General features: G+C 49.4%; 1 protein-coding gene across 2 annotated transcripts in view; it reads left to right on the top strand.

The window, feature by feature from the left end:
* Window positions 1-15,166, top strand: part of mast3a (microtubule associated serine/threonine kinase 3a) — a 34,274-nt gene extending 19,108 nt beyond the window's left edge. Inside the window, exons 13-28 of one of the 2 annotated variants that reach the window (XM_056597090.1) lie at window positions 1,119-1,204; window positions 1,939-2,147; window positions 2,470-2,608; window positions 3,081-3,213; window positions 4,048-4,213; window positions 4,715-4,816; window positions 5,312-5,434; window positions 5,589-5,704; window positions 5,987-6,171; window positions 6,490-6,611; window positions 7,549-7,740; window positions 8,466-8,689; window positions 9,386-9,508; window positions 9,946-10,082; window positions 11,209-11,390; window positions 11,886-15,166. In XM_056597090.1, coding sequence (XP_056453065.1) covers window positions 1,119-1,204; window positions 1,939-2,147; window positions 2,470-2,608; window positions 3,081-3,213; window positions 4,048-4,213; window positions 4,715-4,816; window positions 5,312-5,434; window positions 5,589-5,704; window positions 5,987-6,171; window positions 6,490-6,611; window positions 7,549-7,740; window positions 8,466-8,689; window positions 9,386-9,508; window positions 9,946-10,082; window positions 11,209-11,390; window positions 11,886-12,769 — 3,123 coding nt within the window. In that variant the 3' untranslated portion in view covers window positions 12,770-15,166. The remainder of the gene's footprint in view (window positions 1-1,118; window positions 1,205-1,938; window positions 2,148-2,469; window positions 2,609-3,080; window positions 3,214-4,047; window positions 4,214-4,714; window positions 4,817-5,311; window positions 5,435-5,588; window positions 5,705-5,986; window positions 6,172-6,489; window positions 6,612-7,548; window positions 7,741-8,465; window positions 8,690-9,385; window positions 9,509-9,945; window positions 10,083-11,208; window positions 11,391-11,885) is intronic. The other variant, XM_056597089.1, reaches the window with a different exon arrangement.
* The last annotated feature ends 13 nt before the right edge of the window (window positions 15,167-15,179 follow it).

Raw genomic sequence — 15,179 nt, 5'->3', positions numbered from 1 at the left:
GTCCGTGTCACTGTTGTATATTTATGCCTGCATTCTTTTTTTTTTAACACTCACTCGCGATAAGACGATGTTTTCTCACGATCAAATATTCATCAATCCTAAAAGTTATGGGCTTGTACACGATGTCTGTGAGAAAAAAAAAGAAAAAAAGTCAAGTTTGCTGTACGTGTTTGCAAGATGCAATGATTTAAATACATCTTATTACCGCAGTTTCAGCTGTTCTTTCCCAAATAATTTAACCAACGTTATCATTTACCGTAAAACGAGATTTTGTTTTGGAAGGCTGGGAGGTAGCCTACTTTGCTCAAGTTTATTATTGTTATTATTTTTTACATATGTTAAACACATTTTTTTTAACGCATGGAATAGCCTACTACAATGATCATTCATGCAGCCCCTTTGGAAAAAAAAAAAGTTTCCACATCATCATCATAATATTTCAATTAGGGAAATCGTTTGCATGTATGTACGTAAGGTGTAAAGCCTACTGGTGTGTAAGATTCAGTTGCAGTTCCGACCTGCCATGGTACGTCAAAATAGCAACCCCAACTGCGCTATCCGCAGGACAGTTGCGCAACAGCTTTATCGACGTGTAAGATAGCCCCATGTATCATTTGCGCCGGAACGCGCCTCTGCTTTTTGCCAACATGCCTCCAAGGGCGCAAGTTTAGTGGCGAGGTTTGCTGTGGGGGTGCAAACTAGCAAAGATACATGCGTCGGTGTAGAAAGTCAATTGCGCTAGATGCAAGATATGGCACCTTATCTTTTTATACAGTCTGGCCCAATGTTGCGTGCAAATTCTACCTTGCCAGCATTTCAATGCTGTGCATACTTGTATGGGCATGAAGCAAAAGTCTTAAACTGAACTTGAACTTGACAGTTAATCATTATGATAATGATTGATGTGGAACCAAACAACACTGTTAAGTAACACGTTTAGAATAAATACAGATGATGAATATATGGAGGATTATAACTTTTAATACACGTGTAGTCGGAGAGCATTGCAAAACTTCTGCAAGGCTTCTCACTATGAGTAACATGGATCGAGTTGAGCAATTGGAACAACAACAACAGCGGTGCACTAGCTAACTTCCTGTTTCCTGTGTGTGATTCAGAGCCGGGTGGCGTGCACCCCTCCCCGGAGGAAGCCCATGGAGAGCGACTTTGAGACCATCAAGCTCATTAGCAACGGCGCCTACGGGTGAGTGGGGCGGGCGGGGCCCTTGTTTGGGTTTCTGCTGACTCATAAAGTCACCGGCCCGGACCACTCAAAACCACAGTGGAATTATATATATATTTTTTTTATTGAATAATCATCCATACCTACTCCCTGTTTTACATCCTCCGTTTTATGTCCCCAACGCCATGACAAGCAGAGCCCAGAACTGTGATGGACATTACAATATGTCAACAGATATTGTTGGATAAATCACACGCTTGTCGAATCTGAATTCATTCTATTCCAGAAGAGTGTAGAGTGTTGCCAGGGTAGCATAAGCACAAAGGGGCAGTTCTGGTGTCCACCCTTTCCCCCCATCCTTAACATTTCTTATTTCTTTCCTCTTTATATCCACCCTCCTCTTCTTCATCTGTCATTCCGGTTCACCCGTCTTTCTCTCCCTCCCTCTGTTCATCTTCATCTCCATCCCCGCTGTTCTGCCCCCTCTCCTCCTAACGTCCCTCCTGTTCTCTGTATCCTCCCTCCCTCCCTCCATCTCCTAACGACCCTCCTGTTGTCTGTATCCTCCCTCCCTCCCTCCCTCCCTCCCTCCCTCCCTCCCTCCCTCCATCTCCTAACGACCCTCCTGTTGTCTGTATCCTCCCTCCCTCCCTCCCTCCCTCCCTCCCTCCCTCCCTCCCTCCCTCCATCTCCTAACGACCCTCCTGTTTTCTGTGTCCTCCCTCTGTCTCTCTCTCTCCCCCTCGCTCCCTCAGGGCTGTGTTCCTGGTGCGCCACAAAGAGACTCGTCAGCGCTGTGCCATGAAGAAGATCAACCGTCAGAACCTGATGCTGAGGAACCAGATCCAGCAGGTGTTCGTGGAGCGCGACATCCTGACCTTCGCCGAGAACCCCTTTGTGGTGTCCATGTTCTGCTCCTTCGACACCAGGAGGCACCTCTGCATGGTCATGGAGTACGTGGAAGGTCAGTCTCTTGGAACACCCTCGCATTGCGACCGCCATGACCACGCTTCACTTCTCTGCCCTATTTCTGTGTTTTGTTAACATTTGAAAAGTAAAACATTTCCATGAAGTAAAGGTTCAAACAGATGTTAGACAGGATTATTTTCAAGTTCAAATGTGGGCCAGTAAACATTGTAGATGATCATTACGACATTATAGAGAAGTGCTTAAGGGAAGGCTGTTTTGTATAAGAGGTGTCAAGAATAGTGCATGTTTCATTTGATAGTTGCATTAGACTACCCCTCACTGTGAGACCCTTGGGTTCCTGATTGTCTGTGCTCCAGGTGGGGACTGTGCCAACCTGCTGAAGAACATCGGGCCCCTGCCTGTAGACATGACCCGGATGTACTTTGCAGAGACGGTCCTGGCTTTAGAGTACCTTCACAACTACGGCATCGTGCACCGAGACCTCAAGCCAGACAAGTGGGTTCCAGTATTATCTTAAGTCTGACCCCGGCCAGTGTGATCTGCAGCAGCCTTTCAACTCCAGTTCAATGCAACTCAAAAATAACTAAACCAGCGTGATCTGAAACCCTGTTCTCTAAATTAGAAAATGGAAACCTGTTTCTCTGTAGCAGCCTGAGTCAGAGCTCCATCCAAGTTGTCTATCTAGACCAGTTCATCTAAATCTGTCTGTTTTTTTAAGTGTGTGGTTCCAGGATTCAATAAGGACTAGCATTTCATGTAATTCAAAGAGAATAATTTCTCCCAGTTCCCCAGCTGACTACTTATGCTGGAGCCCTTTTTATTATTTAAAGATATCTGGCCTTCTTCTGAAGACTCGGTTAATTTCTAAGTCTTCTTCAAGTCAAGTTTCTAGATCTCTTGCCTACATTATTTGCTGTTTACCCCTTGTGTGCACAACACTTCTTAGTTTTCTCCTCTTATTTTCCAGTTTGTTAATCACCTCCATGGGCCACATTAAGCTAACAGACTTTGGCCTGTCAAAGATCGGCCTCATGAACATGACCACCAACCTGTACGAGGGCCACATCGAGAAGGACACCAGGGAGTTTGTCGACAAGCAGGTCAGTATCTTCTCTACCTTTCTGTCTTTCTTTTTCGCTCCCTCTCCTCACCTCTCTTCTCTCTCTACTACTATCTTGTCTTTCCTTCCTCGCTTGTCTATCCTCTGCTCTTTTGTCTCTCCTCTCTTCCTGTCTCTCTTCTCCCCTCTCGTCTCCTCTCCTCTCTTCTTGTATCTCCTCTCTCCTCTCCTCTCTTCCTGTCTCTCCTCTCCCCTCTCTTGTCTCCTCTCTTCTTGTGTCGCCTCTCTCCTCTCCGCTCTTCTTGTCTCTCCTCTCCTCTCTTCTTGTCTCTCCTCTCCTCTCTTCTTGTGTCTCCTCTCTCCTCTCCTCTTTTCTTGTCTCTCCTCTCCCCTCTCTTGTCTCCTCTCCTCTCTCTTCTTGTCTCTCCTCTCTTTTTGTCTCTCCTCTCTTCTTGTCTCTCCTCTCCTCTCTTCTTGTGTCTCCTCTCTCCTCTCCTCTCTTCTTGTCTCTCCTCTCCCCTCTCTTGTCTCCTCTCCTCTCTTCTTGTGCCCCCTCTCCCCTCTTCTTTTCTCTACTCTTCTACTTCTTTCCTCTCGTGTCCTCTCCTCTCTTCCCCATGTCTTCTTTTATTAATGTTTGCCGTGATCTAACACAATATAGTATAGTGGGTGTTGGACCCCCCATAGCAGAAAGGAACTGAGTTCGATCCCCCCAATGCCCACAGCTCACGTTCAGAAATCCACGAGGCTGAATCCCTGGCCCTGATTTTCTTCGTGGGTCATGGCACACGCTCACTGTTAGTTGCTTTGAATAAAAGTGTGTGGTCAATGACTCTCTGGCTCTACCGGTCCAACCACCCCTCTCCTCCCCCAGGTGTGTGGCACCCCGGAGTACATCGCCCCCGAGGTGATCCTGAGGCAGGGCTACGGGAAGCCCGTGGACTGGTGGGCCATGGGCATCATCCTGTACGAGTTCCTGGTGGGCTGCGTGCCCTTCTTCGGGGACACCCCGGAGCAGCTCTTCGGACAGGTCGTCAACGGTAAGTCCGCGACCAGGTCTACATGCGTATGCTAGTAACCATCCCGTATATATGCTAAACACATGTTGTGTAATGAAGTACAATGGCAGATTTGAAAAAACAGAACTTGATCGTTGCTTTTTGCTTTCTTAATTTATAATAAGTTGCTAGCTCGTGCTAATGACGATGTTGGCTGAGTTGGGGACATCAGAAAGCCTGCAAAACACGTCTACTATCCGTGCTGCTCTCGTGGTAGCTAGTGGAAAAGGCAGAGTTTGTAACAGTGGAAAGTAGTTCTGTAGCCTTGGGAATGTGTGAAACGCTGGTGTCAGCTCTCTGAAGTCATCCTCGTGAATATCTCGCTATCCGCCGACGGCATCAACAACTGCTGCCTGTGAATCACTAATTACGTATGCACCGCTGAAAGGGCCTGGCAGGAAGTCATACTTCAAGTCAGAGTTTCCAGAGCGATAAAGAGATAGTGAAAGCGTGACGTCTAACCCCTTCCCCTCCCTGCCCCAGATGACATCATCTGGCCGGGAGGAGAGGACGCGCTGACGGCGGACTCCCAGGACCTGATCACCAGGCTGCTGAGGCAGAGCCCCCTGGATCGCCTGGGCACAGGTGGGTGGTCCGCCCCCCCGTGGGGACGTGATGCGTGGATGGATGCAGGATGGATGCAGGATGGATGCAGGGCGGGGGGGCCATTATTTATAAAGAGTTCAACCTTCTACTTCGGGGCGCTGTGCAGCCCCCCTGGTCAATAAAAGAGAAGGCTGTCATGAGTTCATGTTTATAAAACATATGACCAAAGGGTTATTAGTAGAAGAGGTTTAGCAGGACGATAGACGTTAGAATATGGGCGTTACCCAGCAGTTAACCAGGCGGTCACCCAGCAGGTAACCAGGCGGTCACCCAGCAGGTAACCAGGCGGTCAGCCCTTGCTGCCCTGGCTCCCTGGCTCTGCGCCGTCTCCCCTCGTGGGGTCGGGCTGTGACCCAGTAGGACTCCCCTTTGAGAGCCAGAGGGTTCCAGCGGTGCGTAGGGCGATGGAGGGCTCCCTGCTCCGGGCCTACGGGTCTGTCAGTGGGCTCACGCGGGCTGCTCTGTGTTGTCCAGGGGGAACCACGGAGGTGAAGGGGCACTCGTTCTTCCACGGCCTGGACTGGACCGGCCTGCTGCGGCAGAAGGCGGAGTTCATCCCCCAGCTGGAGACGGAGGACGACACCAGCTACTTTGACAGTAAGAGACGCAGAAGAGGGAGGCGGAGGCAGCTGCATCTTGTTTATTGTGTACCTTCGTTTGCTAGTATTTATATACCAATTATATTAAGTTGTAATTTTCTGTGTGTGTGTCTGTGTGTCTGTGTCTGTGTCTGTGTGTGTGTCCTCCCCAGCGCGCTCGGAGCGGTATTGCCACTTGGGCTCGGACGACGATGATGATGAAACCAATGATGAAGAGTCTTTCCAGGAGCTGCGTCAATTCTCCTCCGTGGCTCATCGCTTCAGCAAGGTCAGCCCCCCCCCTCCTCCTCAGTGGTCTCGCGTTGGCCTTAAAATAATAACCAACAGATGACTATACCCACCGGGAATAGTTCAAAAAAGGTTCAAAAAGTCCCGCACTTCTCTATGACGCAAGCAGACGCCCTGCCGCTTGACCCCTGACTCAACACAGTCGGCAGTTGAGTTCCTGCTCCGCCGGCCCCGTCGGGGAGCAGTAAAGGGTGGTCTGATCTTGTGTTATCTTATCTGACGGCTAATAAAGAGAGGTCCCTCCCTCCCACTCGGTGTCCAGGTGTACAGCAGCACCGAGCTCCTGTCCACCTCCACGCCGTCCAACCAGAGCCTGTCGTCGTCGGAGCGCAGCCACAGCGAGGAGAAGGAGGACCGCTGGGACGGCCGGGGGGTCCTCTCCCCAGGGGACGGGGCCCGCTCCCTGGCCCCGGGGGCCGAGCGCCGGGCCGACGGGCCCAGGGGAAGGTGTGTGTGTGTGTGTGTGTGTGTGTGTGTGTGTGTGTGTGTGTGTGTGTGTGTGGTGTGTGTGTGTGTGTGTGTGTGTGTGTGTGTGTGTGTGTGTGTGTGCAGTACATTTAATATATTATGTGCACTTGTGGTGGATTGATAATAGTTATTATACAAATATTACTACCGTTGTTATTGTTCAGTATCCATGCGATCCTGCCTCCATGACATCACACTGTAGTTGCCGCTCCGTGTCCCCTGACCCCTGGCTCGTGACCCCTGACCCCTGGCTCGTGTCCCCCTGACCCATGACCTTGTGGTTTGTGGCCCCGGCAGCTTGCGGCCCCGCACCTCTTCGGGCTCGTCCCAGTCGGAGCGCAGTGCCAGCCCCCTGGTGATGAACAGCACCCAGAGCCTGGACACCATGACCCGCTTCTCCATCTCGGCGGAGGAGGAGGGTGAGCCCGCCGCCGCGGTCCCCCCTAAGGGGGGGGCAGGGAGGGAGGGCTAGCTCCCAGGGGGAAGGGATCAGATTAAAGGAGGGGTTGTAAGGGTTTCCATGGAGCTCATCGGCTACAGCAGGGCACTCACAGGGGGGGTTTGATTTGAAATATAGTTTGAATTAAATCACAAATATTTGTTGCCTTAGGTTTTATAGAATTTATATTTTGGTTTCTCTGCAGTTTGTCCGATAAGGCGAGCAAAGTAGTCTTTACTTTGCTCCTCTGGCTTTGTCGGTCAGAATTATTGATTGCATTGCACTGACTAGACAATGGAAATAAATCAATAGCTAATCTTAAACAAAGGACCTACCTCCATTGTTGTGCCACACATTAGTTTACAGACGGGCAAACGTTACACATACTCACAAACACACCTACTCACCCTCGTCTCACTTTCAGTTTCACCGTTCATCTCATTCCGTCTCACACTCTTGTCTCACCCTCCGTCTCACTATTCGTCTAACCCTCCGTCTCACTATTGCTCACTGTCTGTCTCACCCTCCGGCCCACTGTCTGTCTCACCCTCCGTCTCACTATTCGTCTCACCTTCCGTCTCACTATTCGTCTCACTGTCTGTCTCACCCTCCGTCTCACTATTCGTCTCACACTCTTGTCTCACCCTCCGTCTCACTATTCGTCTCACTGTCTGTCTCACCCTCCGTCTCACTATTCGTCTCACTGTCTGTCTCACCCTCCGTCTCACTATCCGTCTCACTGTCTGTCTCACCCTCAGTCTCACTATTCGTCTCCCACTCTTGTCTCACCCTCCGTCTCACTATTCGTCTCCCACTCTTGTCTCACCCTCCGTCTCAATATTCGTCTCACTGTCTGTCTCACCCTTCGCCTCACTATTCGTCTCACTGTCTGTCTCCCCCTCTGCCTCCTCTTCTAGACGGGATGGTGTCCAACCTTCGTCGCATCCGTCTCCGTAGCAACAGCACGGGCACGCGGCCTTCGTACCGGCGCGGCGCCTCCCGCCGCATCGCCCACCAGCTGGAGACCCCCGAGAAGGCCCGGCCCCCCGCGGGCTGCAAGGTCCCCAAGTCGGCGTCGGTGTCCGGCCTGTCCCTCATCATCACTCCAGGTAGGAGGGAGGGCCAGAGCCATGTCCGTAGTGTCACCCTGCTCACTGGTTCAGTCCAGCTATACACATATCGTTATACCGTCTCAAACAATGACTAATGCAGCATAACTCTGCACGTCAAACAAAGCCACGGTTTATATTTAACTAGGTTATTGGATCTAGGGGAGAGAGGAAACACTGTTGACACAGATTTTGATTTCCGTTTCATTTTTGTGTCGTCGTCAATAAGTCATTTGTGGCGCTACAGCTCCCTCTACAGCCTGTTAACTGAATTACAACGCAAGGTTTTTTCTTTGGCTCAAAACAAAGAAGCAGTAGCCTGACTGCTATGTTCAGGGCAGTATGTTTGTATGTTCATCGTTTAATTGCACTATAGGCTTTTTTTTTGTATCGTCCTGTTTTGATCAGTACATGCCAATGTTGTTATCAATAAAAAAGCATTTGCACAAGGCAAGCCGATGCACTTCTCCATGTTGATAAGAGAATTAAAATGAGAACAATTCTTGGGACAAAGAAATCAATGGATATTTAGCATAGAAAAAAGAATTGCGATTAATCGCGATTGCTCACGATTAATCGTACAGCATTAATGGCATTAATGCGATTAATCTCGATTAAATATTTTAATCGCTTGACAGCACTACTTTAAATATGATGTACGCTGAAAATATGAACACCTCTGTTGTTTACTGAGTGTACGTGTTTGCTCCATCGCTCCTCCCCAGACGACTCGGTGGCTCCCCCCTCCAGCCCCAAGTCCACCCTGTCCCTCTCCTCCAACCCCTCCTCCCGGGACTCCTCCCCCAGCCGGGACCTGTCCCTCAGCGTCACCTGCCTCCGCCCCCCCGTGGTCATCCACAGCTCGGGGAAGAGGTTCGGCTTCGCTCTGAGAGCCATCCGCGTCTACATGGGCGACAGCGACGTCTACACCGTGCATCACATGGTCTGGGTACGTCAGCCTGTGTGTGTGTTTGCTTGTGTGTGTGTGTGTGTGTTGGGGGTGTGTGTGTGTGTGTGTGGGTGTGTGTGTGTGTGTGTGGGGGGTGTGTGTGTGTGTGTGTGTGGGGGTGTGTGAGTGGGGGTTTGTGTTTGTGTGTCTACACGTGTGTGTGTGTGTGTGTGTTGTAGGCTTGTGGGTGTACTTTTGACCCAGAATCCACCAGAAATGTTTAGCATTTAAATATGCAATATACTCTATCTTATACGGTACAGTATTCCCCTATTCAGTCTTCAAGCATACTAATGATCACATGCAACAGACAAGGCCTAAAGGCATGCATATATTTATTTATTTTGTTTATTGTGGTGATCCACTTCTGGCTCACGGCCCACCGTTTAAGAACCACTCCGTCTTAACTTCTGTTAGTTTTAAATGTTAATGGTGTTTAATAGATGGATTGTTATTGATGATTATCAGTAGTTATACTTTCTAAGTCATCACTCCAATACTTGCTATATGTCGGTGCATCTGATCCAGGTGGGTTGCATATGAAACATCGGTGGGCTCGCTCTTGTACCTCAGAACGATCGCCACCTGCATCTGTGATAAATAAATGAATGTCAATGTGTGCTAATTGGCTACCATTCCCAGGGGTTTCGTTGGCTCTCTGTTTGATAACCCCCCTGCCTTGTTCCTCCCCCACAGTGCGTGGAAGAGGGCACCGCGGCCCACGAGGCAGGGCTGAGGGCGGGCGACCTCATCACCCATGTGAACGGGGAGTCTGTGCAGGGCCTGGTCCACACGGAGGTGGTGGAGCTGCTGCTCAAGGTACACACCTCCACAGCCCGGCCGGATACTATGGGAGCCCTATTGAGCCACGCCGCTATCACTAAGGCCGGGAACATGGCTGTTCTACAGCCAGTGTAGCACAGTGTATTGTGATGAGCAAAACCCCATTGTTAGTCTTGACATTGCAATATGGATATCATATCATGCCGCACCTGTTCTCATTCACACTTGTATCCATCTTTTGCTCTTCTAGGCACAATTTAGTAGTATTTATTTTTTAGTACTTCTTCTTGGTGAAATTCATTGCTTGAAAAAGACATTCAAATGCAGCAAATACGGTCAATAACAAATCATGTGAACAGAGTTGATTCATTGAAGTTAAGTTGACGTAAAGAATGTGACCGTGAATGTCGTGTATCACATGGCGATTGGAATTGGGAGGAGCTAACATGTGCATGTGGATGTTGGTCCAACAGAGTGGCAATAGGGTGACCCTGCAGACCACTGCCCTGGAGAACACCTCCATCAAGGTGGGCCCGGCCAGGAAGACCAGCTACAAGGGCAAGATGGCCCGGCGCAGCAAGAAGGCCAAGAGGAAGGACGGCCAGGACAGGTAGGACTGCACAGTGGCTCTGGGTTTGAGGCCCAGCGTCCACGTCCACGTCCACGTCCTGTGGTCATCTGTAAGGTGCCCCCGCTAGCCCCACCAAGACTGATCAGATTTGACTCATGGTCGCTTTGGCTAAAAGCTTTGGTAAATGACTTAACAGTAAAAGTTAAGTTTGGGACTATACAGTCAAGCCCCCGATTGACCATGAAAGGATGTCTTAAATTAGGTGTTAACATTTGCATTAAGCCTCCACCAACGTTTGAATGGGGGCGAATATATACAAATATGTCCTATTATAAAAGAGTGCTCATGAGCGCCGTCATTTGTTATGGGACGGGTGGGCGTGGCCTGTTATGGTAATCGGCGGGTGTGCTTGGCACTCTGTGGTCAGGAGAGGAGGGGGGGTGGGTGCCTTCTTTCAGTGGCAGCTCATTCCTTGCAGATGACAGCTCAATAACTTATTGGACTGTGAACAGCGTTGACCTGCCAACAGGAGCCTGGTCACCGTGCACCCGTCAGCCCCTCACAGAATCAGGTTCCCCGGGGCAGCACTTTCTGAGAAGGTGTTTTCTGATGCCCCGCTGATGAGTCACAGGGTTTCTGGTGGTGTTGAGGTTGATTGTGATTGACGTGTCGTGTGTTTTTTTTACGTAATATATATTTGAGTAACGTATTTTGATCGTTATCTTTATTCAGAGGTTTTCAGCCCTGTATGTTCTGGTATAGAAAAGGAAATGTTATTAAGTCAAAGTATTTCCCTAGACTGTTTGGCTGGTAGTAGGCACATTGACCGCAAGACTTCCATGAAATACCCTCTCTTAAATAAGCATGAATAGATTTCAGTTATTCATTGAATTCATTCATTCATTAAATGTCTTAAAGTCACTGTCTACATCTATATCGGGTTACACAATGGGGATTGAGCTTAAAGCCCACTGACGAACACCCTTGCACTTCTAGTGTTATCGTTGTTATGAACCGGGGGTCGGTGGTGACACTTGTCTCTGGAAAGATCAGCGCTCATCGCCAACACCGTCGCCAAAGAGGACAATAGCGGTGTCTTCTAGATTGGCGCTTTAAGTGAGTTTTCCCCCCCAACCCTCTCCGTCTCCTCCTTTCGGTTTCCCAGAAGGCGGAGCATGTTGAAGAAGCTCTCCAAAAGCTCTCCACCGCCGCCCATCCAGAGCAGCCGCAGCTTCTCCTCGGGGTTCCACCAGTCCTCCAGCGACAGCCTCTCGGGCTCCCCCACTCAGTCCCTCTCCCCTGGGCCGTCCACGCCCTGCCGCTCCCCGGCGCCCGACCACTCTGGAGGTGGGTGACGACCGCGCGCGTGTGTGCGTGTGTGTGTGTGTGTGTGTGTGTGTGTTCTGTTACTGCACCCTGTAGGATAATTATACCAATCTCAAGGTACAAGAGAGCTAATGGTTAAATCATTAATGATCTGTTTATAGTTTATAGATCACAATATCGTTAATATTTTAATGTTATGCGATGTTCTGTGATTTAAATGATCATCATTGAATAATGTCTCATGTTCCGGAAAGGTCGTATCCAGTTTAATCTTGTTAAAATACCCCTAAAACACATCGAATGAAAATGTATCCAGTCATCGTGTTGGGTTTAAATGTGTGATAATCTTATTGCCAGCTTTGAGATAATCTAACAATGAACGTTCAAGTCCTCGTATGCTACACACGCTGCTACACGTTCACTGTCGGCCTAGTCGTCGGGGCGACCGTGGTGTTTCCCGATGTGTGTGCTCCGTCCTCACCGTGTGCCCCCCCCCCCCTCCCCTCCCCTCCCCAGACTCCAGCTCCTCCCCCTGCTCCAGCTCCCCCAACTCTCCGGTGCCCCAGGCGCGGCCCAGCTCCCTCCACGTGCTGGGGGGCCGCTTCTCCAAGGCGGGCCGCTGCAAGTCCACCACCAGCATCCCCCCGTCCCCGCTGGCCTGCATCCCCCCGCCGCAGCCCCTGTCCCCGCAGTGCTCGCCGGCCTCCGTCAGCCTGCCGGCCGGCGGCCACACCAAGGCCCTGCACGGCTACCACCCCCACCACCACCACCACCCGGGCAAGACCCTGTCCCCGCCCACCGTGGCGCGGCACGCCGGCCGGCCCCGCAGCGCCGAGCCCCAGCGCTCGCCGCTCCTCAAGCGGGTGCAGTCGGCCGAGAAGCTCAACGTGTACCACGGCGACAAGAAGGCCTTCGCCACCCGCCGCCACACCATGGAGGCGCCGCTCTCGGAGAGCGAGGGGCAGGAGGACCTGGAGGCGGACGCCGCCGCCACCGGGTTCGTGTGCGTCGGGGAGCACGGGCGCCAGGGGCTGTACGTCTCGCCCCAGCAGCATCGCCGCAGCAACAGCCTGAGCAGCGGGTGCGGCGGCGGCGGGGGCGGAGTCAGCCGGCGCTCCAACGACGTGGTGGTGATGAGGAAGCTGGCGCTGTCGGAGCGCAGGGACTCCTTCAAGAAGCAGGAGGCGGTGCAGGAGGTGAGCTTCGACGACCTGGACGAGAAGGGCAGCCCGGCGCCGGTGGTCTCCGGCAGGCCGCCCAAGGGGGGCTTCATGGCGTCCTGGATCCACCCGGCCCAGTGGGAGGAGGAGCTGGGCGTGAGGGGGGGGGGAGGCGCCTCCGCACAGGGTAAACCGCAGCCGCAGCCCAAAGCCAGGTCAAAAGAGAAAGATGGCTCCTAGTGGCGGGTTGTGACAGGAGCAGACTCAGGAAAGAGACCTCACGCCGTGGCCACATTGACCTGCTACTGTATTTTTTATTTGAAGGCTTTGCATGCGTGTCAAGAAAAACTGTGAGCCCAGCCACAACTCGAGTCACCGGACTGGCAGATGGACGGAATCGACCAAAAGAAAAACCCTTTCAGACATTAGTTTGTTTCTTTAAGCGTAATGCATTCGACCATGCTGTTCATAAAGTAATGGCTGCCCAAACTGTTTACATCTCAGCTTGCTTTTCTCTCTCACTCTATTTTTGGTTCTCAGATCACTGTGGCGCCTGCAACTGAAGCATTTTGTAAATACCACAGCTTGAGATGAGGAAACTTATTTATGCTTTTTTTTTTAATGCTCATCTAATTCTGAATATGTCTTTTTTGGTTCCTTGCAATGCATTGGTGCTCCAGGTTGAATGCTTTTCTTGGTCGATGCTGAGATTGGATTTCAAATAATATTTTGAGGAGATATAACAGCTGCCCGCATCATGATTGGTTGAAGTGCTTGACTGGGAAATGGCTACCCTTTACCCGCGTCCAAATCAGGCCTTTTAAAGCTTATCACATTGTTTTCATCTGTACCGAGATTCAGAGTTTCTGAGAATATTGTGAATTGCCTTTTTACATTAGATGCATTACCCTTTTAACTATAAAAATGCATCAACATCCTTTCAAAAAATATATTGGCAAACAATAAAGTAAGTCACCGTACCATAACAAGATAATACCGATTGGAACAATTTTAAAAGAGGAACTCTAGCTGTTCATTAATTAGCCATCATGTATGCAATGGCTATCGGTCCCTGGGAAAAGTGTGTGTGTTTTGTGTTGTGTTGAGACATTTTGACCCTCTGGTGCCAAATTGAATACGTTGGATCCTGTGTGACTCCCCTTTGAATCTAGGACTGCTTTACCCTGTATAATCTTCATCCTCAACATCAACATGTACGTCAAACCAGGTGTCTCTAGCTCTCTCTCCTCCGATATACCCTAGCCTAGCTTAAGTGTTTGCCCAAGTTGTAGTAGCCGTATATAACACATAATGTATCTTCTGGTTGGTTCTCTGCGTGATTCGAAATGCGTTCTTTGTACAGTGTAGAACTAACAACCAAACATTCGTGGGTGTTGTTTTTTCTGTCTATGAATGAATGTTTACATTTTAATGTGTGCGTACATGGGTGACTGTCAGAATTCATGTAAATTATAAGGAAAAATGAACGAGGCTCTGGCGACCGGATGGACGAATGCATAGAGGTAGCCTGTTTTGTATATTTTGATATGGAAACATGTTCTTGCTGAAGTAGTCGTGATAATTATGCCTTTGATGTTGACAAATATCTATAAATAATGGTGGACCTTTTACGGAAGCTGTCGGTGGTGTTTTAAAAGTGACCTTTTTGTGCGAGTAGACCCGACTTTAAAAAAGAAAACCAACCTGTATGGATGGACCTGTAGGTGTGGAGATAGTGGGTGTGAGGCACTCTCACGCGTCAGAGTCCCAGTCTCTTGCCAGCGTTCTTATTGCATTGTGAGTGATTCAAGTGGCACTGGTGACCTGATGGTTTGAGATGAGTCGTTGAATCGTCTGGGGGTGTAGGTAAACCGTATGGAAGAACAGAAAGTGCACGAAGCGTTAGAGACGTTTAAAATAAAACCGTTTGAGAATACATTTTTCAGAATGGGAATCGTTCTTGAACATTTACTAACGTCTAGACCACCAACGCTAGTCACATGGAGAGTGGAAGTTTAGCAATCTCACTTTTTTGAACTAGTAGCCTACTGGATGTTATTACTCATTCATTATTAATGTTTTGTTTTAGTTGACCTTTTCCCCTGTGCCTGTCGGGAGTGGAAGGTATATATACCAAGTGCACCAGGACATGTCATGTTGGCTCTGTTTGTTTATGTGGAATGTTTACTTTGTCATGGATGATCATAACTGTACACTGCTCACGAGGATTGGTGTTATTAAAAAAGAAGGATGCAAGAATGTTATCTTTTGTCCTATGACTTTGCAAGAAATAATGGTTTCTTAGACTATGCGTATTACAATGGATTCTGCTGCCAACCCGGAGCGTACCCTTACATAACGAGGCTCTAATCAATGTTGATATGCCTGGTTTACCTTGCACAACTGATATGCCCGTTTTTCTATTGTCTTAAATTTGCTTCAAATAAAATGGTGGCAAAGGACCAAAGTGGAGTATTGTCTTGTGTATATATCTGGCATAGCTAACTGGTTCTCTGGGTTTAGGCATATTTGCATTTAATGTTATTGTCAATGCCCTTTTTTTTTTTACTAGGGTCTTAGCATGTAATAAACGGCTTCTAGACCAAATTCAGGATGATTATTATTACTATTAAAATAAAATATTTTGTTT

Source organism: Gadus chalcogrammus, chromosome 8 (assembly GCF_026213295.1).
Source record: "Gadus chalcogrammus isolate NIFS_2021 chromosome 8, NIFS_Gcha_1.0, whole genome shotgun sequence".
NCBI lineage: Eukaryota > Metazoa > Chordata > Actinopteri > Gadiformes > Gadidae > Gadus > Gadus chalcogrammus.
The sequence above is the reverse complement of the archived record's forward strand: the minus strand, read 5'-3'. Positions and strand labels throughout refer to the sequence as shown.